Source organism: Macaca nemestrina, chromosome 17 (genome assembly GCF_043159975.1).
Source record: "Macaca nemestrina isolate mMacNem1 chromosome 17, mMacNem.hap1, whole genome shotgun sequence".
NCBI lineage: Eukaryota > Metazoa > Chordata > Mammalia > Primates > Cercopithecidae > Macaca > Macaca nemestrina.
In genome coordinates, this window is record NC_092141.1 from 10,168,017 (window position 1) to 10,190,603 (window position 22,587).

Here is a 22,587-nt window from a genome sequence, read left to right on the forward strand (position 1 = left end):
GTTCCCTGAGGGTGGAGGCGCTGGGGAAGTTCAGGGATGCTCAGTCTGCTGTCAACTCCTAAGTCACCATATTCTGGGCCAGGGCAGGCAGGGGTCTCCCTGACCCCACGCTGTTCCCACACCCAGTTCTCAGGCGAAAGGCAAATTAAGGAAGCCTCCTGCACAGGCTCTGAGAGAACTGCTCCAAACCAGGTCCCCCCTCCTCTTCTCTCAGTCTGTGATTTGGGGAGTTAACCCCTCCTCTGCCCTCTGCTGGTGAATGTTCTGCGTGCCGCTTGCCGCCTGAAGCCCCGGAATCCACTGGGGAGAAGAGAGTTAAGGCCACCACCTCCTGGCACTGAGGACTCAGCACACGACATTTTATTCTGAAACCCCCGGGTCCAAAACATCAAACCTAAACACACACAACGTGCATTGAGGCGCTGCTCGGTCACCTCCCCGACTCCCCGGTTCCCCAACCCCGTGAGCCAGGAGGGATTTCTCAGCCAAGCCGACTTCCAGCTTCCATTCAGTCTTTAGATTGCCTTTTGACGTCTTCCACTGCCAGCAAGAAAACCAGAGTCCCAAGTACCTCTGAGCCTTGAGGTCCTCAGCAGCCTGCCAAAGTCCTGGGATTGGTCTGGCAGAGAAAATTAAGGACTGCCAGTGGAAAATGCCACATGTGTCCTAACAGACTATGACTCTGAAGAGTATTTGATACTGGGTCTCTGTTGTTCTATTAGCAATTACGTTAGGGGTTCAATACCAGAGATCCCCAAGCAGGACCGGGGATGTCTCCCATCCTGAGCCACACAGCGACCTGGGAAGCAGCCTTACCCCTAAGGCACCGCAGGTGGTCATCATACATGTGTCCCAGGACTTGTGCACGACCTTACTCTTTTTTTTTTTTTTTTTTAAGATGGAGTCTCACTCCGTCACTCAGGCTGGAGTGCAGTGGCATCATTGTGGCTCGCAGCAACCCATGCCTCGCAGGTTCAAGCAATTATCCTGCCTCAGCCTCCTGAGTAGCTGGGATTACAGGTGCCCGCCAGCACACCCGGCTATTTTTTGTATTTTTAGTAGACACAGGGTTTCAACATGTTGGCCTAGCTGGTCTCGAACTCTTGACCTCAGGCAATCCACCTGCCTCGGCCTCCCAAAGTGCTGGAATTACAGGCATGAGCCACTGCAGCCGGCCTGGCCTTACTCTTCCTTAGTAGAAGATAAGGAAGTGGTTGCCACTTTATAGATAAAGGCCAGAAAAAGCATGGAGGGGCTTCAACAAGAGGGAACCACTGGCTCGGGGTGGGGGGCACCCCACCCCTCGGGCCAGCACGACCCTAGACACCTGGCCGAATGACCATCTGCAGGTGAGGGCCAGCCTTTGCCTCAGAAACCCATCAGCAAATTAGGTAAACCAGGGAGCTTGACTATGCCCCTGCTAAGGTCTCATCCCCTTACTCCATACAGTCTTACTTGGGTTGCCAATTAAAGTCATCTCAGGATAACTGATATCCTTAGGGTGTCTAGCAAAAATGAACCTTAGAGAGCATTAATTTCACACAGACAAGAAAACGATTACTAGCCTTGAGACCCCGGCCAGAAAATCTGACTTCTTTGAGCCTCAATTTCTCCATCTGTAAAATGGATGGTTATCACTGGTCCTCAAGCTTTGAGGTGCGCCAGAATTAACTGAGGAAAGTGTCCAAAATGGAGTCCCAGCTGCACTCTCAGCTGCTGGGCCTGATCCAGCAGGTCCCAGGTGGCGCCAGCATCTCTGATTTGTAGAATCTGTGGACCTCACTTGGAGACACATGGATCTGATCTACACTGTGGTTTCACTGTGTTTCTCTACTTACGGCAACTCCTCTAGCGACCCCATCAGGCTCCCAGCCAACGTCAACTTTATGGCCAACTACAGCTTCCACAGACATTTTTAGTGCATCATCTCATCCAGCTGGCCCACCCTATACCTTCCCAAGTGATCAGCTCTGCCAATTTTGGCAACTTGATAGAACTGCACAGGGAGAAAGGCAGACAGAGTCTACAGGGCAGGAGGTACCAGTCACCAAGGAGAAGAGACAGGGATAGGAGTCTCTCTCTCCATAGATTCATTCACACACAGACACTAGTCAAGCAAATACATGCCAGGAAGGGGAAAGGGCAGCCTTTAGGATGGATTCTGCAGTCTACAGGAGTCTGTCTTCCTGTCATGGACACATTACCACTATCACCACCACGTTCCCACTGCAGCCTTCCAGGGAGGGCAGCCAGCATTCTAGCAGCCCTGGCAACAGCCTTAGAGTCTACCTACGGATGCTGACGATGTTGGTGGTAAGGGGGCTAAGAGGGGAGAAGCAATGCAAGAGCTACTGCCTACTGAGTGCTTGCTTATTACGGCAGGCTCCAGGTTAGCCATCTGACATATTTAATCTCATTTCATCCTTACAACCCCAGCGAGTTAAATGGCATCAACTCCATTTTACAGATCATGAAATTGGGGTTTGCAGAAGTAAAACTGTCCAGGGTCACAAGGCTACTAAATAGAGGAGTGAAAATTAGAATCCAAGCCTGCATAACTCTTTCCTCTATCTTCCACCATCTCTCCACTTTGAGACCTGAGACAATATCTTGTTTCCCATGTGTCTTTGCAGGAGGGCAAAAAAGATTTCCATCAACCACAAACATATATTTTGGGACCACTGTGTATAAGTCTCTGTAGAGTAAGGTTCGATGAAGAGGTCGCACCTCGTCCCTATAACTTGGCTAGGATAGGAATACAAGTAATGGCATCGAGGGTGGGTGTTCCACGTGTAGGTGACAGCACCTTCCCTGGTCTCTGCTCTATTAGCAGTGTTTTACTTCAACCACTGTGGGCCAAGGTAGGTCACAGGCAATCTTAGGCTCTGCCTGTGCTGCTGATAACCTGTGCCTACTGCTCCAACTTCATATACGTATCACATGCATTATATATGTATACACACACACACACACACACACACGTGACATACACACTCTCATAATGCTCCACTGAAAGGGCCCAGAAGGAATGACATCTCATCACAGTGACAACACCTACTGGCTAGAAATTGGTTTCCAAATATTATCGGAAGCTCCTTGGTACTAATTCCAAAGGCAAGGTATTTGGAATATCTTAGTGTACAAAGATGTAAGAAAGTATTCAAAGAATAATGGAGAAGGCCGGGCGCAGTGGCTCAAGCCTGTAATCCCAGCACTTTGGGAGGCCGAGGCGGGCGGATCACAAGGTCAGGAGATCGAGACCACAGTGAAACCCCGTCTCTACTAAAAATACAAAAAATTAGCCGGGTGCGGTGGCGGGCGCCTGTAGTCCCAGCTACTCAGGAGGCTGAGGCAGGAGAATGGCGGGAACCCGGGAGGCGGAGCTTGCAGTGAGCCGAGATCGCGCCACTGCACTCCAGCCTGGGCAACAGCGTGAGACTCCGTCTCAAAAAAAAAAAAAAAAAAAAAAAAGAATAATGGAGAGATAACAAAAGAACTAAACAACTTAAAAGGGCTCCCACAGGCCAAATGTGGGACGATTTGAGCACAAGTATGAATGAATGACTGCAACTCACTAACTCACTCCAAGGGGGAGGGGAGAGAACATTTATTTCAGAAGAACGCCAATAAAAAAATGTACAAGAAATTGATGACCACCATTTGCAAACCCCAGTGTCAAAGAGGATTCAGACCGCAATCCTCATGGACGCTGAAAGCAGCGGATGGAACGATTGTCAGGGCACAGGATATTCACAGGGTCTTAACTGGCACCTCACAGATGACTGACAAATTAGAAAGGGAAAAATGTACCCCTGCGAAGGAGAAATCTGGCAGCCAGCACCTTAACCGAGAGTGCAAACTGAGCCTCATGAGCAGGGTGCTAACCTGGGTGGCTGTGCCTCCAAATGCCTTAAGAACCCCACATGCCCTGTCCAGCATTCTTGCCCAGACTGCAGAACCTGAACCTAAACATAAGAGAACAGTCAGATCAAGAATGCAGGTTCTTCTACAAGACACCTGACCTGGACTCCTCAAACATAAATTGTCAAGGTGATGAAAAACAAAAGAAAAAAAGGTGTAAGGGATCGAGTGTAGAGGCGACAGACTGAGGCAACGACTTGGATGAAACATTCTATCCATATGACAGAATATTCTTCAGCCATAAAAAAGAATGGAGTGCTGATCCATGCCACGACGTGAATGCACCTTGGAGTTCCAGGTGACAGAGGCCAGACACAAAAGACCACAGACAGTATGATACCATTATAGGAAATGTCCAGAAGAGGCAATTCCATAGAGACAGAAAGATTAGGGGCTGCCTAAGTCTTCAGAGGATTCTGTTTGGGGTGATGAAATGTTCTAAAATTGATCTGATAATGGCTGTACAACTTTGTAAATACAGTAAAAAAAACACTGAATTGTACCTTGTAAATGGGTGAATTGTATGGGTAGGTGAATTATAGCTCAATAAAGCAGATTTAGGGGGAGAGAGAGAGAGAAACTGAAGAGACACAGCAACCAACATATCTGTGTGTGAACTTGAATGGATCCTGGACTGGGGAGAAAAGCAGCTAAAAAAGGGATTTGGGGACCAGGTGTGGTGATGCATGGCTGTAAGGTGGCACACGCCTGTAATCCTAGTGCTTTGAGAGGTTGAGGTGGGAGGATTGCTTGAGCCCAGGAGTTCTAGGATTCACGAGTTATAATGGTGTCACTGTACTGCAGCCTGAGGGACAGAACAAGACCCACCCCTCTCTTTTTTCTTTAAAAAAAAAAAAAAAAAAAAGCATTTTTTGAGACAATTGAGGAATCTGGAGTGTATATATTAGGTGATATTATTGAACTAATGTTTTCTTAAATATGATAATAGTATTATCATTATGTCTTCTTCCTGGAAGATACATTCTCAAATATTTGCATTTGAAACAGTAAGGCAGAAATGTGCCTTAAAATAATCTAGGGGGTGGAGGGCAAGGGGATTGGGGGAGGGGATGGGAGCACAAATAAAACGAGATTGGCCAAAGGCAGGTAATCGTTGGGCTTAATTAATAGATTTGTGGTACTTTATTATATATTCCCTCTACTTTTGTAAAGGCTTGCAAATGCCTATAATAAGAGTATTTGTTTTAAATTTCCTTTGCCTATGATTCCAGAAAACTCTTCTCCTCCATTTATTTTGTAAAGGCCTGCCCAGGGGTCACGACACCCCACCTGGGCATCACTGCGTCACCCTGAGGCCTGGCAGGGGGTGATACTACACAGGAAGTGCTCGGTAAACTGGAGTGGGTCATTCACTAGTGATTCGGCAAGACCCCCACTCCAAATGTCTTCTCAGCCCATTTCCTCCCCCTGCCAATAATCTGGATCCCATCCCTTCAGCAGATGGGATCTCATACAAAACCCCGCAAAGGCTTCCCAGTGCAGTTAGGATAGCCCCTGAGCTCCTCGTGGTAGGCCTGTGCAGACTACCCCAGCCTCACTTCCCACCCTCCCTGTGCCTGCTAATTTAGTAAGCCGCAGCTGTACTGGGTCTCCGTGAGTTCTTTGAAAACACGGTTCCTCCTTCCTGCCTCCAGGCATCCATGATGCTATTCCCTCTCCTGGAAAAGCCATTCTTTCTCCACCTCTTTGCCAAGTGAAACCCTTGCTCATCATTCCAGTCTTAGAATAGGTATATTTTCTTAAGGTGTCCATTCCTGACATTGCCTGCACCAGGCTAGGTTCTCACAGCATCCACTTCCTCCAGCCCTTATCACTGCTGAAATTGCACCATTATTTATCTGCTCTTTTTCCCACGCCAGCCATAAAACTCCATCAAGGCAGGGATATAGATATCACCTATGTCTCAGTGCCTGACAAAGACCGAAACTGCTCAATAAGAACATGTGTTACTGAATTATTGAGGTAGGTAGGAGGTGGCGGAGATTAAACATCTCACTTCTTTCTCCACTTTGAACTCCATGCTCCAAAGGATCCCTTAAGTTTCCAAGCCCTTCGTCCCATTCTCTCTCTTCTCTCCTGTGTCTAAGGGTCTTTCTGGGAAGTTCGTGAGAAGCCAGAACAACTGAAACGTGGACCACAAAAAGGCCCAGGCACTGGTGGGCAGGAAGAGAAGGGACCGGCTAAGACGTGATTCTGCAAAGGCAGTAAGCCTATTAGCCTTTGCTGTAGAACTGGAAATACCATTTGACCCAGCAATCCTATTACTGAGTATACCCAAAGGAATATAAACCATCTACCATGAAGACACATGCACACATGTTTATTGCTACGCTGTTTACAATAGCAAAGACTTGGAACCAACCCAAATGCCCATCAATGATGGATTGGATAAAGAAAATGTGGCACATATGCACGATGGAATACTATGCAGCCATAAAAAAGAATGAGCTCATGTCCTTTGCAGGGACATGGATGAAGCTGGAGGCCAACAATCTCAGCAAACACAGGAACAGAAAACCAAACACTGCATGTTCTCACTTATAAGTGGGAGCTGAACAATGAGAACACACGGATACTGGTGGGGGAACATCACACACTGGGGCCTATTGGGGCATGGAGGGTAAGGGGAGGGAGAGCATTAGGACAAATACCTACTGCGTGCGGGGCTTAAAACCTAGATGACAGGGTGACAGGTGCAGCAAACCACCATGGCGCATGTATACCTACGTAACAAACCTGCACGTTCTGCACATGTATCCCAGAACTTAAAATAAATAAATAAGACAATTGGCCTTTGATCCTTTGCCTCTGCCCCCCAATCAGGTGGGCTGCATTTATCCAGTACCTGGGCCGACTGCCCCAGGGCTGCAGAATTGAAACCCTCCACTGGGTGGCACCAGATCACCACCACCTGTGCCCACCCATCCAGGTCTCCCAGGGTTGAGTGAAGGAGCAGGGCATGCACCCTCAGGAACTGTGAGGCACCCGCTATCAGTCCTCCCCATGACACAGCACGGTGGGGACACGCTACTGGTATCCATGGAAAGTCCCTGTCCCCACCCCTCACACTCTCCAAACATTCTTTTTTGTTTTTGTTTTGTTTTGAGACGGAGTCTCGCTCTGTCGCCCAGGCTGGAGTGCAGTGGCCGGATCTCAGCTCACTGCAAGCTCCGCCTCCCGGGTTTATGCCATTCTCCTGCCTCAGCCTCCCAAGTAGCTGGGACTACAGGCGCCCGCCACCTCGCCTGTCTATTTTGTTGTTGTTGTTGTTTCAGTAGAGACGGGGTTTCACCGTGTTAGCCAGGATGGTCTCGATCTCCTGACCTCGTGATCCGCCCGTCTCGGTCCCCCAAAGTGCTGGGATTACAGGCTTAAGCCACCGCGCCCGGCCTCCACCTCCCCAAACATTCTAATCTTCCTGATCAGCTTGCTCAAGGAGGGGCAGCTAAGAAGGGGGCGGAAAGAGATCACAAACGGGGTTTTGAGATCTGGGGCTTTCCAGTCTAGCTTTCATCATGGTAACCCTGAACATGCCACTTTACCCACCCCACACACCGCATCCCAAGTGTTCCTTTGCTCCTTTATTCATTTACTGATGTTTAAGTGTAGTTATCATGGGTGGTAACTGAGAGCAGGGATGGTGAATCTACTCGTCTGCAGGTTGGAGTGGGGTCTATACCTGAGCACCCTTTGTTGCCAAGTGCTCTCTGTAAACACTGAACCTTCTCAACGTTTTTCTATGTTTAACTCTTGGCACCTTTTTGGATAACCAGTCTGCAGGTTCACAAACCAGGACAAAAAGTAGTAGCTAGCTGGGCACGGTGGCCTGTGCCTGCAGTCCCAGCCACTCCGGAGGCTGAGGCGGGAGGACTGTCTGAGCCCAGCAGTTCCAAGCTGAGGCCACAGTGAGCTACGATCACCTCTGTGAACAGCCAGTGCATTCCAGCACAGGCAACACAGGGAGACCCTGTTTCCTACTTTTTATTTTTATTATTATTTTAAAAAGTAGTAGCTTTTATATCCAATCGTTACCTTTTCACAGCCTAAAAGAATGACATTCTACCTCCCAATCCTGGGACTGGTGAACAATGCACATTCGCCCTCTCCATGTACTGCATGATTTATTTTTGTTACCTGGAAGATACCTCAGCAACCAAGATTACCGTCCAAAAAGAGTCTGACTCAATCTGCCTGTCTTTAGGCAGCCACTAGCTATCCGGGCCTGAGTCTCTAGAGCTCGCCTCTCCTGAATTCCCCGTACTGGTACCTACTTTGTAGCTTTTTTTTTTTTTTTAAAATAAAAAATTGTATCTATCTTCTATAAAAGGAAAATGTGTTCATTTTAGGAAATTTGAAACATAGCGAGAAGTGTAAAGAAGATAAAATGGCCCACGATCGCAGACCAACGTTTCTCAACTTCAGCACAATTCATGTTTCCAAGTTGAGCGATTCTTTGTTGTCGTGCGTGCATTGCGAGATACTGAGCATCATCACTGGTGTCTGCCCACTAGTTGCCAGTAGCATCCGCTCCCCAGGTGTGACAATCCAAATGTCTCCAGACATTGACAAATGTCTCCTGATAGCCACGATCTCAGATGCAAAGCCACCACACATTTTCCAGTTTATTTTTCTTCTAGTCCTTCTTCCTAAGTATAGATTTCCTTCTGCCAAATAAGACTGACTATACATGCAATGTGTGTCCTACTTTTTTTACTCTGTATTATGTTGTGAGTACTTTCCCAAATTATTGCATTTTCTTCAGAAGCATGCTTGCTAATGGTTGTGTGATATCACTGGCTAACTTCCAGCGCCATAATTCCTTTTACCCATCCCCTGTTGCGGGACAGTTAGGCTGGGCCCAGTGTTACGGTGCTGTAAATAATGCTGGAGTGAACAGCCTTGCACATAAATCAGAACCCCTCAAGATACCCCAAGAACAGACACTAGATGAGGAATCCCCGTGTCGATGGCTTATAATGCACACTGTTAAATCAGCTTCTGAGATGCCAGTTATACCATTGCCCATTCTTTAAAATGGATGAGTAACAACTTCATAGTATTTCAGAAGGGATTATGTTTTGTTAGGGAAGAAAGAATGATTTTGAGGGTGGGGAGCTCTTTCTCATATTCTTCCCGATGATGCCGAGGGTAGCATCAGATTTTCTGTCATTGTTGCTGAACCACATCCGAATTCAAGCTGACGTCTTCCGAAAGAGTCTCAAATCAGGAGACAAGTTTCACTCCAAACAAGTTAACAGAATCTGTGTTGAGAAGGCAAGCTGGGGGCTCAGCAGGAAACATACAAAGCCAGGGTTGATTCATGATGGGCGATGTGAGCAGAGGAGAGAAGGGGACTGACAGGCCAGCTGTGTGCTACTGACTGCTAGTCCCCTGCTCAGGAGTGGTGCTCAGACCTACAGTATCAGCATCACCTCGGGGCTGGCTCAGCCCCCACCCTACCCTAGATCTCCTGGATTAGAATCTGCATTTTAACAAGAGGCCCAGCTCACTCTAAGTCCATCAAAACATAAGAAGTCCTGACCTACACTGAGGTCCAAATTCTTTTCCAGAGTTCACTGAGCTGAATCGAAGCCCAACACTCAGCCTCCTAAGAGAACGACTTAATAATGTTCCCCCAGATTAACACTCTTGTCCATGTTAAAGCTGAGTGTCACATTTCAGCTGATTAGACTAACAGCCAATGGGTCTCCAGATGTTGCCAAATGTCTCATGGTCTCAGATGCAGACAGAATCATCATCAATATTCCGGTTTATTTTTCTTCCAGTCATTTTTCCTTATGTTAAGTATAGATTTCCTTCTTCCAGTGACTGGTACATAGAATCCACTGCACAAGCAGCTACTGTCATCATCAACATCATCAATATTATCATCATGATCCTCATCAATGACCATTATTGTCATCATTTTCATGATCACCCCCAGGGTTCTGGCATTTTAATTCCTGGAAAAGGTTACTGGAGTTTGGAAGCTTCATTGAGAACATCTTCCTGATAATTTATGGGGAGACTAAATAAGGCTAGTCCTCAGTTTTTTAGGCAGAGCTTAATGCAACTAGAAAAGCCGTAAGCATTGACATCAAGGTCCAGTCTAACCACTGAGTAATCCTGTGAGCCTGCACAGGTCACAAAACCGGTTGGAGCCTCGGTGACCTCATGCATACCTTGAGCTGTTACTGACGACTAACTCACGTGTTTGCATAAGCATCAAGTAGGACGGAGACTGAGAAAACAGTTTGGAAATTGTACAACATACTCCCATTTCCTTCCATCTCATAGGTGTCTCTATGCTAGTTGACCAAATGAGATGATCAAATTTTACTAAATTCCATTCTGGGTAATCTGGCCGTGGGAAGGGTAGGGTAGAGAAAATGAAAATTGTCTGGCACATCCATACTCTTAAAGTGATGAGAAACACAGGCTTCAGGTAGCAGGAATCCAGACCAGAGAATGGAACTCTCTGTCCTAATGGTTTCAACCCCATCCCCGTCAGCCCCTCCTCCAAACCACCCTCGACTTCTAGAAAACCAATAAAACACAATCACCCAACCCTCTCCCCATCAGGGAACACTGAAACCACCCAGATACAGCAACCACTTTCTACTTGGGGGCAGAACTGGGCTGCAGCCACCTGGACTCCCATGACGGACTTGTCTGTAATGAAGCCTTCCTGGGTCTGCAGAAGTGGCGAGTTCTATACCTCCCTTAACAGGACCCCTTACCTGGGAATCACCGGTGGATTTTCGGACACTCATGTGGGCAGTCTCTGGAGGGTGCGCTGGGGTCCCTGACGCGTGGTATCCATTCACTGCAGGGACAGAGACACGGCTCAGATGCTGTGTGGGCCACAGACGGGCACCCCCGCCTTTTGTCCACTGCAGCCCCTTTTCCCACCTCCTTCCCTGGCTCTGAGAGGTCTTGTGTGGAGAAGGCTATCCCTTAGGATCTCATCTTATCTGTATCTGCAGAGCTGGAAATGGGCCTATCTCTCCAATCCTCAGCACCCAAGTTACCGAATTCTTAGGGGCCTGAGTTTCTTCTTTAACCCAAGAGCAAAAGGAATGTGCCTAACAGGAGGGGAGGTCACTATGGTCCAGCTGCCATTGTTACAAATACCACATCAGTTGTAGTTACAAATGCCAATCACGGGTCCAATCTCCCTCCGTAAAGTTGGGGCGGGGGTATCTCCACCACCTTCCGACCATTTCCCTCACCTTTCTTAATAACTTCTCCACCCTCAAACTCAGAGCAGCGGAATGTGAGTGTACTGGAAAGAGGACTGGATTGATTGGCCACCGTGAAATTAGGCTCTGTCAATTAATAGTCAGGTGGTCATATGCACTTCATTCTTGAGTCACCGTTCTTCTAGAATTAAAAATACATAACCTGGCTTGGAACAGGGGCTCATGTCTGTAATCCCAGAAGTTTGTGAGGCCACGGCAGGTGGATCATCTGAGGTCAGGAGTTCGAGACCAGCCTGGCACGGTGGCTCATGCCTGTAATCCCAGAGCTTTGGGAGGCCGAGGTGGGCAGATCACCTGAGGTCAGGAGTTTGAGACCAACCTGACCAACATTGGGAAACCCCGTCTCTACTGAAAGCACAAAAAAATTAGCTAGGAGTGGTGGCACACGCCTGTAATCCCAGCTACTCAGGAGGCTGAGGCAGGAGAATCGCTTGAGCCCAGGAGGTGGAGGTTGCAGCGAGCTGAGATGGCGCCATTATACTCCAGCCTGGGCAACAAGAGCAAAACTCCATCTCAAAACAAACAAACAAACAAAACAAAAACATTATCTGAGATTCTAAAATTCTACCCTTGTAACTTTATGTCTCTTGGGGGACACTCACTTATGCTCCCAACATTTGCACTCCAAGGGATGGGGACGCCCTGATATGTAGTATCTGCCGATTCCTGTGCCAAAGACACACCCAGCATGGATGGTTTCAAGCCCCAATGCCGCCGCACGCACGCTCCTGACATCACGAAGTCACACTGGGACCCACGTGATCTCAATTCCCAGGTGGTACCGCTTTCATAGGAATATAACTACATAAGCTTAGATGAGCAGCTTCTCCTCTGTGACCCTCAGCTTCTGTACCTGTAAAATGGGGATAATTCTACCTAGTCTCCTGACCTACTGTGTTGATGTGAGAATCCAACAAAGGATAATTGCAAAAGTTATAAGTAGTCATAAAGCACTTCGTTTTAAAAAGGGAAGGATGAAAGGCAGGGTGCGGTAGCTCACGCCTGTAATCCCAGTACTTTGTAAGGTGGAGGCGGGAGGACTGCTTGAGTCCAGGAGTTCCAAACCAGCCTGGGCAACATAGTGAGACCCCATCTCTATTTTTAACAATAGAAAAAATATAAAAAAAAATTTAAAAGGGAGGGATGGCCAGGGGCAGTGGCTCACGCCTGTCATCCCAGCACTTTGGGGGGCAGAGGGAGGATTGCTTGAGCCCAGGAGTTTAAGATCAGCCTGGACAACACAGTGAGACCCCATCTCTAAAAAATAATAATTTTTTTAATTAGCTGGGTGTGGTGGCTCATGTCTATAGTTCTAGTAACTTGGGAGGCTGAGGTAGGAGAATAGCTCGAGCCTGGGAGGTGGAAGCTGCAGTGAACTGTGATTGTGCCACTACGCTCCAGCCCACACTTCAGAGTGTGACACCCTGTCTCAAGAAAGTGGGGGAGCAGAGGCATGCAGAAGGGGAAGGTCATTGCTTTCATTCCTGAATTGAGTCCCCAGGAACCACAAGCCTGCCTGACCTCTAGAGACCAGAACAATGCACCATCCCCGTGACCCAGGCTTCAAGTAATTGCCAACACGTATATACAATGCGGGTCAGACTGGAGGAAGATCTATACACTGATGTCCAACTCACGACTCTTCTAGAGAAAACTCTATAGCGTGGCAGGAAGCACAGGAGAATATGGCTGAAAGTTACCACCAACACCTACTCATCTGGAGCGACAAGGGCTGAAGGCAAGCGCTGGGCAATGGGATGACGAAGCCTGTTCCACAGAGAACCCGTCTCCTGCTCAGGCGGTGCCCCATTCTCCAGCACCTGCAGTGAAAACTCCAGGGGCCAAGCGGGGCCACCTGCAGCCGAGTGCCTGTGGGCAGCCGGGCTTCTCCCTGAGCTACAGTGTTTGCCCTCCACTCCAGAATAAGGTGGTTGCACACATCCCAAGGAAATAGAAAGCTGACCCACAGCAGGCCCCTAGTGCAGTGGAAGCTTGAGGAAGCAACAAGAAACAAGAAATCCACCCTGCAGGGCCAGCTACAAGCCTGGGCCACACCCATGCCCCTGGAGCAGCTGGCCAAGTGCAGACACCATCCACCCGCTATGAAGGCAGCTTAAGAGGAGAGGCCAGGATTCCAACAGCAACAGGGAGAATGCTGAAGGGGTGAAGGAGAATCCACTCCAACTGGCATCAAGCTATGCCAGGAAGGACATGAGCCTGATGATAAATACACCCCACAATGAGGGCATGAGAGCCGAGAAATTTTATCAAATAGCATAGAACCGAAATGGATAAAACACAGATGCCGAAAGACCTAAAGACAACAGAAGAAAACCTCAGAACAGTGCTTTCAGTTTAGGACTGATTAACAGACAGAAGCAAGGAGGATAAAGAAGACCCAAATAATTTAATTTAAAGGGCTGATTGAAATAGATGTAGTAAACATCACATCCTACAAACAAAGGCAATATCTTCTGCCAGGAAGCCCTGGAACATTTAAAAACGTGGTCATATTTAAGCCACAAATAAACTGTCAATAAATGGCAAAAGGCAGAAAAAACACAGGCCACATTCTTTGACCAGGAAAGCAATAAAAGTAGATAATAATAATGAAAGAATAAATATACAAGATCCCCATCCCCCCAACTCCTAAACACTTGGAAATGTAAGAAACTGCCCTCTTAAATAATGCCAGATCAAAAAGGAATTTAAAACTGTAATTACACAATATTTAGAAAATAATAAAGAAGAATATATCAAAACAAATGGGATAAAGTCTGAATTATACTTGAGAGGAAAATCCACAGCCTTATTTTTTTCATTACCAAACCCAAAGCAACAAAAATAAATGGACTAAACATTCAACTTAAGATTTTAGGGAAAAAGTTTAAAGGCCAATAAAATACGCCAAAACAAAACAGGAGAAAGGAATAGAAAAGTGGCAACAGAAATTACTGAGTCAGGAGACAGGAGACCATTAGCAAACCATGACTGGTTCAGTGTGTGTGTATCACAACAATAAAAACAGCAGATAAGCCAGGGTAATTTGAGAGGGAAAGAGAATACAAATGCTCAGAATTAGGGATTAGAAAGAAAACAATGACACAACAAATATAGTAGAAACTTTGTCTTTTTTTTTTTGAGACAGAGTCTTGCTTCATTGCCCAGGCTGGAGTGTAATGGCGTGATCTCGGCTTACTGTGACCTCCGCCTCCCAGGTTCAAGTGATTCTCCTGCCTCAGCCTCCCGAGTAGCTGGGATTACAGACACCCGCCACCATGCCCAGCTAATGTTTGTATTTTTAGTGGAGACGGGGTTTCATTGTGTTGACCAGGCTGGTCTCGAACTCCTGACCTCAAGTGATCCGCCAGCCTCAGCCTCCCAAAGTGCTGGGATTACAGGCGTGAGCCACCGTGCTGTACTTACAGTAGAAACTTTTTAAATGCAAGAACCTATGACTTAGAATTCTATATCTTCAACACCAAACCTCCCATGAGATTCAAATCATCAAAAGGGTTTCAAGAGATGCCAAAAAGAAGTAAAACCTTTGAAAAATGGCCTCCTCCCAAAACGCACTGGACCCAGATGGTTTGATGGGCAAATTCATTCACACACTCAAGAAAGAAATACCCAGGCATAGAAATGTGTGGCAGTCTTCTAGGTCTATTTTACAAAGCCAACATGACCTTGATCTTAAAATCAAACAATACACAAGGGAACCATGTTTAATCTGCTGTCGAAAATGAAATGCACAAGTTTTTACCTGAGTAGGTAATAAATATCTTTGATAACGCTGAGTCCCCATGAACCAAGGTTATCCCAGCTCCTGAGGAGACCCAGACTCCCTCCCTCCCTAGACCCTCCAAATGCATGTTCAGTCCTGCCTCTCCTCTGCCCCAGTGTTTCCCCACAATTGCAGCCACCAGGAACTGTATAAAGGGGAGACGTTTCGCCCCTAATCCAATCCCTTGTTCTCACTTCGGTTCTGGTCTGTCAGCTGATAGCTAATTACCGCTCATGTCAAAACAATTACTAGGAAAGAAAACATAATTTTCCATTCGACCCTTTCTCCCCACGCAGCAGCTCTCCTCCGACACCCTGTCTGGCTGCGTACCACTCTCCCGGGCACATTCAGAACACGTCTCAGTGGAGATCTAGACAGTTACAACCCACAAGATCCCGGCAACCTTCACCCACGGCATTCCTCATTGCCATTCCCTGTCCTCGGGGCTCCCAGCTCACCCAGGGTCAGCCGCAGAACAAATGAGGCCAGAAGTGGGTGCTTCTGGGGCCCCTAGCCTCTCGGGGAGGAAAAATGAAACTGGTCAAGGATCGCTCATAAAGGGAACATGATTCAGTCTGGAGATACAAGGAAAAAAAAAAAAACAGGCAAATGTCACATTCAGCTGTTTTTAGGATTTTTAAAAAGGGAACTAAAAGCTCTATCTAGTTAGTAACCTTAGCAGCTTCAACTACAAATAGTACACACAGGCACCCACACACTTCATGTGCCTTATGGGCAGTTAAGCAACTTGAGAGGGCTTAGGAGGTGTCTAATGAGAGGAGGGGACAGATATTTGGGTAGAAAAGAAGAGAGGGAGGTCTGGGTAGGGAGAAGTAAACAGACACAGAGAAGAAAGGAGAATATGAAATGTTATCAAGAAAGACCAAGCAACAAAGAAGCGCCAGCAGCTTCGCCACCCAGGGCTCACCCCCGCCCGCAGCTCGGCTTCCGTATGTCAGTATCGATCCCTGATGGAAAAAGTCAGAGCCCTACTCTCCAGGTTCCTGTTCCCCCAGGAACCCGAAAGAACGTAAGAAAATCAGCCATGAACACTCTCTTATTAAACCTCCTGTAGGTCTGGCCTAATTTCTCCTGTCTCTGGAATAAATACAGTAATTTCATTCATCAAGGTAAGGAACCTGGTGGCCGGGCGCGGTGGCTCACGCCTGTAATCCCAGCACTTTGGGAGGCTGAGGAGGGCGGCTCACTTGAGGTCAGGAGTTCGAGACCAGCCTGACCAACATGGTGAAACCCCATCTCTACTAAAATACAAAAATTAGCCAGGGGTGGTGGCGCATGCCTGTAATCCCAGCTACTTGGGAGGCTGAGGCAGGAGAATTGCTTGAATCTGGGAGGCGGAGGTTGCAGTGAGCCGAGATGGTGGCATTGCACTCCAGCCTGGGCAACAAGTGTGAAAGTCTGTCTCCAAAACAAACAAAAAAAACAAAGTTAAGGAACCTGGGAGTGCTGAAGCTCTGATTGTTGAAATCCTCGCTTCCCTCTTTTTCTCTTCCCCTCTCTTCTTCCCTCCCTCCCTTCCCCTCCTCCTTCCCTTTTTCCTTCCTCCCCTCCTTCCACCAGTCCTCCTTTCCTCCTTCTTTCTCACCCCCTCCCTTTTCCTTCCTTCCACCCGTCCTCTTTCCCCATCTATCACATATTAAACATGGTGAAGCCTAGTATTTCCCCAGGTGTGTTAAACAGGACAGCAATTCTGCCAGGATGTGTATTGTAAGTGTTATGCGATGATGGTAATGGGTCAGTGTTACAGTCCAAAGAATTTAGGACAAACACCCCATTATTCCGATTGAGTTTATTTACAGTAGGCCTTTCAGAATATGCTGACATGTGCTTGAAATCTCAAACAAGGCAACAGCATGCAACATGCCTCCACGCACACAGACGCAGAACCCATTTAGGGAAATACAGCAGGGCTACCGTGAAATCCACTTTGGGACACATAGCCATGGCCATAGAATGCAAGGTTTGAAGTGGGGCAGTTCTGTGCTCATCCAGTCTGATGACACAGGGCACAATTACAGCCTCCTTCCTCCCACCACGCCCTGGAAGGCCTCGCAGTTTCCTTGGTCACCACGCTCACCTTCTCAGGAGGATCCACTGTCTGCCCCTGTCCATTTAGGGGAGAAGTTTTATATAAATACATTTCTGTCCTAGAAATTTCTCTCTGGCCACCTGGTCCTGTCTCTCCTGGTTGTCTAAAATGTCAACTGCGTTCCCAAAGACAGAACTGATAAAAGATTGTCCCACACGGTTGTGAACAGTTCTATGGCTGCTTTCCAGGACATCAGAGGTTAAACAGGCCTTTGTAATGTCCCAGGAACCTCAGCCAGCAAGGACACTGGTTCTAGGGGAACATGCACTTCTTCCAACAGAGGGTGTTGCGGCCTTTCCTGGAGTCGGTGGTGAGGTCTGAGTCAGAGCGCTGGGGAAGCTGCTTTGAACCTGAGACTGGCTAATTCTGCAATAAGCGAGGGTCTTCCTTTGCTCCTGCAGGGGAGAGGAGAGCTGGTCCAGGCTTCCCGATCTGGAGAAGAAGGTGTGGGTGAGGGTGAGGCTCTCGGTTCCAGAGCCCCCTCCCCAGAGAGACCCTGCTCAGAGGAAGCACAGCTGTCTCCCTAACCATACCCCTGGCCGGCTCCTCAGGCTCAAAGGAAGGTCCTCCTTGCCCTTCAGTCTCCGCAAAGGCACTTGTTCTCTCCCCTTTAATCTGGGTTCCCTGAGGCTACTGGAGGCCTAAGGATGATCTCTCAGTGGGCTGACGCCCCAAGGCTGAGCAAAGCCAGATCCTGAACCCATGTTTCCTGAAACACTCCCACAACCGCCCGCCAGGACAACCTCAGTAAATAATAGATTTCTTTTATCCTTAAGAAAAACATGTAAGTTCAATGCCCATCCCAGGCCCAGACGCTCAGAAAGGAATTCACTTTCCACATGTGCACTGTTGACACAAAAGCCACAGGTGCCTATTTGAATGTAAACAAATCAAATTTAAATAAAATCTAAATGCAATATGATTTCCAGGACTGGATCCGAAAACAGAAAAAGGATATGAATGGGAGAACTCATGACATCTTAATAAAGTCTAACATTCAGTTACTTGTAACGCACGATGTCAATTTCACGGTTTTGACAGATGTACTGTGGTTATGTAAGATGTCAACCGGGGGAACTAAGTCAAGAAGGCAAGGGAACTTACTGTCTTCATAGCTTTATAGCTTTAAAAACTGTTCCCCAAATTTTGAAAAGTTATTAAAGTACATGAAAAATTCAGCTCCTTGCGCATACCAATCACATTTCAAGTACTCAATAGCCACACGTGGCTAGTGGCTACCATATTGGAAGGCGTAGAGAAAGAATGCTTATACTGTCACAGAGGGTTCTACTGGACAACACTGCCCTGTACCGTCTTCATTCTACCCAGTGACTCATATATGAACACTCCCAGCATCTCCCTTTTCACTCATTTTCTTTCCCTTTGCCTGTTACTGTTCCTCTCTACAAATCAGTATTTCCACACTGCACGTTAAGCCCAGCCCAAAGAGGATTTTTAATATTTGCAGCAGTTACTGAATGGCGTCTTAGGTGTTCTGTTTTGGTTTAAACTTTACTTCTTACTCAGGCGGGTCTCACCCAGAGAGCCTGGCATTAAACGCCTCTAGCAAAGCTACTGAATAAACACAGCTCCCATAACTCTGGTGATATTAAAGGATGGAATGCAGGCAAAGTCCCCAGCCCAGGGCTGATCCTAAGTAGCACCCAACATTCAAAGACTGGAGTCTAGTTTGTACGGAGGTTGGGGAGGGGGGCTTTGGGGGAGGACTCTGGGCATGTTTCTAGAACTTTCTTCCCAGCTGGCAACCTGGCTGCCTGTGCTTAGCAGCATCCAACAAACCTGCACGAATAAGAATGAACCAGCTCTGTCTGTGGGTGGCGCTTCAAACTCTCTCTAGAAGTTTACAAAACTACAACACAAAAGTAAAGCCAGCTGGGTATGGTGGCTCATGCCTGTAACCCCAGCACTTTCGGAGGCTGAGGCTGGAGTATCAATTGAGTCTGGGAGTTTGAAACCAGCCTGGGCAATATAGTGAGACCTTGTCTCTATGAAAAATCCTTTAAAAATTAGCTGGGCAAGGTGGCACGTGCCTATAGTCCCAGCTAATCGGGAAGCTGAGGTAGGATGATCACTTGAGCCCAGGAGGTCAAGGCTGCAGTGAGCCAAGATCACACCACTGCACTCCAGCCTGGGCAACAGAGCAAGACCCTACCTCAAACAAACAAAAGAATCCAAAAGCATGCATGGATGGGCGGGGCCTCATTTGATCTCCCTGCAGGCCCTCAAGTTTATGAATGGGGCAAATGAGGCCTGGCAAGGAGAAACATGCTCAAGGCCCCAGTTTAACAAATTGTAATTTCACAAATCTAGGATGCCAGTGATTGAGACTAGCAGTGTCTCATGTCTGTAATCTGGGTAATTTTGGGAGATCACTTGAGCCCAGGAGTTCAAAACCAGTCTGAGCAATATGGCAAAACACTGTCTCTATAAAAAAAATACTAAAATAAGAAAATTAGCTTGGGTGTGGTGGCACATGCCTGTAGTTCCAGCTACTTGGGAGGCTGAAACAGGAGGACTGCTTGAGCCCTGGAGGAGGAGGCTGCAGTGAGCTATGACCATGATACTGTATTCCAGCCTGAGTAACAGAGCAAGACCATGTCTCTAATAAACTAGTATATACTATTGATTGTAAGATCCATCTGACTTCCAAGATATTAATATGTCAGGGGAAAACATACGTCTTAGAATCAATGACACAGGATTCTCTGATGTAGGGAGCTACTGCTGCTTGCTTCAATGGGCCGTGGTCCGGGAACCCTTGAGCAGCGCTGAACTGATGCTCTGGGTCACTCTACAACAGAGCTTCTCCACCTCGGCACTAGTAAACATTTAGGGCTGGGTGATACGTTGTGGTGAAGACTTTGCTGTGCATCGTGGGATGTTCAGCAGCATCCCTGGCCTCTACCCACTAAACGCCTGTAGCACCTCCCCGCAGTGCTGACAGTCAAAAATATCTCCAGACATTGCCGAACGTCCCCTGGTAGGCAAAGTCACCCAATAGAGGGAGGAAGGCTTAAGACATACGTGGTATGTTGCAAACAAACAAAGCACTAAAAGCACTTGAGTTAAATAGGTTTCTTCATTTCAGGCCTTCCTGCAGTCTTCAGAATGCTCATGTGCCTGTCCGTCTTCATCCTCCTTCATGGAGCATGGATAGATCTGGGATCCCAAGGATTCCACCTTAGGAGATACTACCTCAGCACCCTGGGGGTGGGGCAGAGGGGGGACGTTGTCAACACACTCGGTCTAGCCTTGGCCATGCTACCCATTCTTGTCTCTACATCTGACCCTCTCCATCCATCTCCCCACCTTTCTCAGCCCCCTTTAGGGACCCAGCACACAGTGCAGTGCTGGATGGAGAGAGGCTCTTGATACGCTTGTAGGGTAAAGAAGGGAGCCTGTTAAACCCAGGCCTCTAAGCCACGGACTGGAGGTACCTCCTGTGAGCCCCCCTTCTGCAGGACAGCCCCCATCAGCAGCAGAGAGGACAAGATGCTCCCTGTGGAGGGGTGCCAGGAGAGCGGGCTTTGGAGAAGTGATCCCATCACTCTAAAGGCAAATCTCGACCAACCCACCAACGGGGCAGGCTGTGAGTCACACCCGCCATCTCTACACGTCCAAGCCTCCCTCTGCCGGCCTCCCTGTCCCGTCCTCCTTCCCGGACCACTCTGGCTGGAAAAGACAGCTGGGTTTCCTTTTTGGTGTCTGGCTGGCCTGGAGCCAGCCAGGAAAGAGGACGCACCTTGCGTCATTCACTGGCATTTTGATTGTTAAAAACACACACACACACACACACACAAGAACAACAGCGAAAGAGGCCGGGCGCGGTGGCTCACGCCTGTAATCTCAGCACTTTGGGAGGCCAAGGCGGGCGGATCACGAGGTCAGGAGATCGAGACCATCCTGGCTAACACGGTGAAACCCCGTCTCTACTAAAAATACAAAAAAAAATTAGCCGGGCGCGGTGGCGGGCGCCTGTAGTCCCAGCTACTCAGGAGGCTGAGGCAGGAGAATGGCTCGAACCCGGGAGGCGGAGCTTGCAGTGAGCCGAGATCGCGCCACTGTACTCTAGCCTGGGCGACAGAGCGAGACTCTGTCTCAGAAAAAAAAAAACACAGTGAAAGAGAAGCCAGTGGGCTCAGAACTGCCTGCTGCCACACGGTAGCTACAGCACGAACAGGCTCATTTCTGGGGACTTGGTCTGAGACGGCAGCACTCACTGTCTCCCTAGGAGACATGGGAGGGACATGGGGCAGTGATAGCTGCCCCATGTCCCTCCCCCACTAGGGGGTTCCTTTCTTATTTTAAAAATTTAAGTAATAATGTAAATATAAAGAAAATGCTTTTGAAAGCCTAAAATAATTTTTGATAGAAAACACCCATGTTCATATCACCTCTCCCGCACCTCGGCTGATTTTCTAGAGGTAATATTTTCCCATCATTTCCAGTTTTGAGCTCTTCTGCTGGCAGCTGTCATATGCCTAAGCAATACGCTTTGAATGTGCTCTTTCACGTCTTCAGGTCTCAATGGCAGACAATATCCAAAGACTCCCTGCTCTGAAAGGTGAGGATCTGGCCACTCGCATTGCGTCCCGCCTCCCTCTTCCGATCCAGTATTCCAGAGTCCTGTGATTACCTCTGGTCCTTCCTGTGGTTCCCTGTGCTGCTTCAGGTAAACTATTCAGACCACGGATTACTTTTTCTTCTGAGAACTTTACGCAGGCCCTCACCTCCCTTCCACAGAAGCTGAGACTGTCACGCTCAAGGCATTAAAGATTAAATTCCCAGCCCCAACCACAACCTTGATTTTCATGCTCTGCTGCCAGATTGACTCCTGAAGTCGAAAACCAACAAGTGTGCTTCACACACCATAGGATGGTGGAGACACAGGCAAATTAGCTCAACGTGGAAGCCAGGCTCTGGGGACTGAAGATACCACAAAAGAAACAGACAAGTCCCTGCCCTCAGGGAGCTTACAGTCTAGCACGGGAGAGTGAAGATCAACGAGGAACAGGATGCTGGGGGTGTTAAAACAGCAGGCGGCTGTGATCTAAAGTGACTGGGTGAGGGCTCTAAATTGAGTGGTCAGGGAAGGCTTCTTGGAGGAGGTGACATTTTCAAAAGCCACATGAAAACAGATATTGTTCTCCCTGCTGATGGGTCCCATAACCTGCCTTCCAGAATCTCAGACCTAGGTGTCTCCCAAGAGCCCCCTGGACAAACCTTCCACCTATTATAGGAATGTCCATTTTGGCTTGGCGCGGTGGCTCACACCTTTAATCCCAGCACTTTGAGAGGCCAAAACGGGTGGATCACTTGAGGCCAGGAGCTCAAGACCAGCCTGGTCAACATGGCGAAACCCCGTCTCTACTAAAAATACACAAATTAGCCGGGCGTGACAGTGCGCACCTGTAATCCCAGCTACTCGGGAGGCTGAGAAACAAGAATCGCTTGAACGCGGGAGGGAG

The 22,587-nt window shown here is 48.0% G+C and overlaps 1 protein-coding gene across 4 annotated transcripts in view; it reads right to left on the minus strand.

Moving 5' to 3' along the window:
* LOC105473574 (growth arrest specific 7) overlaps positions 1-22,587 on the minus strand; it is a 291,097-nt gene that overhangs the window by 51,750 nt on the left and 216,760 nt on the right. For all 4 annotated transcript variants that reach the window (XM_011727397.2, XM_011727401.2, XM_011727399.2 and 1 more), the window contains exon 4: positions 10,683-10,768. In XM_011727397.2, the coding sequence (XP_011725699.1) occupies positions 10,683-10,768 (86 nt within the window). The remainder of the gene's footprint in view (positions 1-10,682; positions 10,769-22,587) is intronic.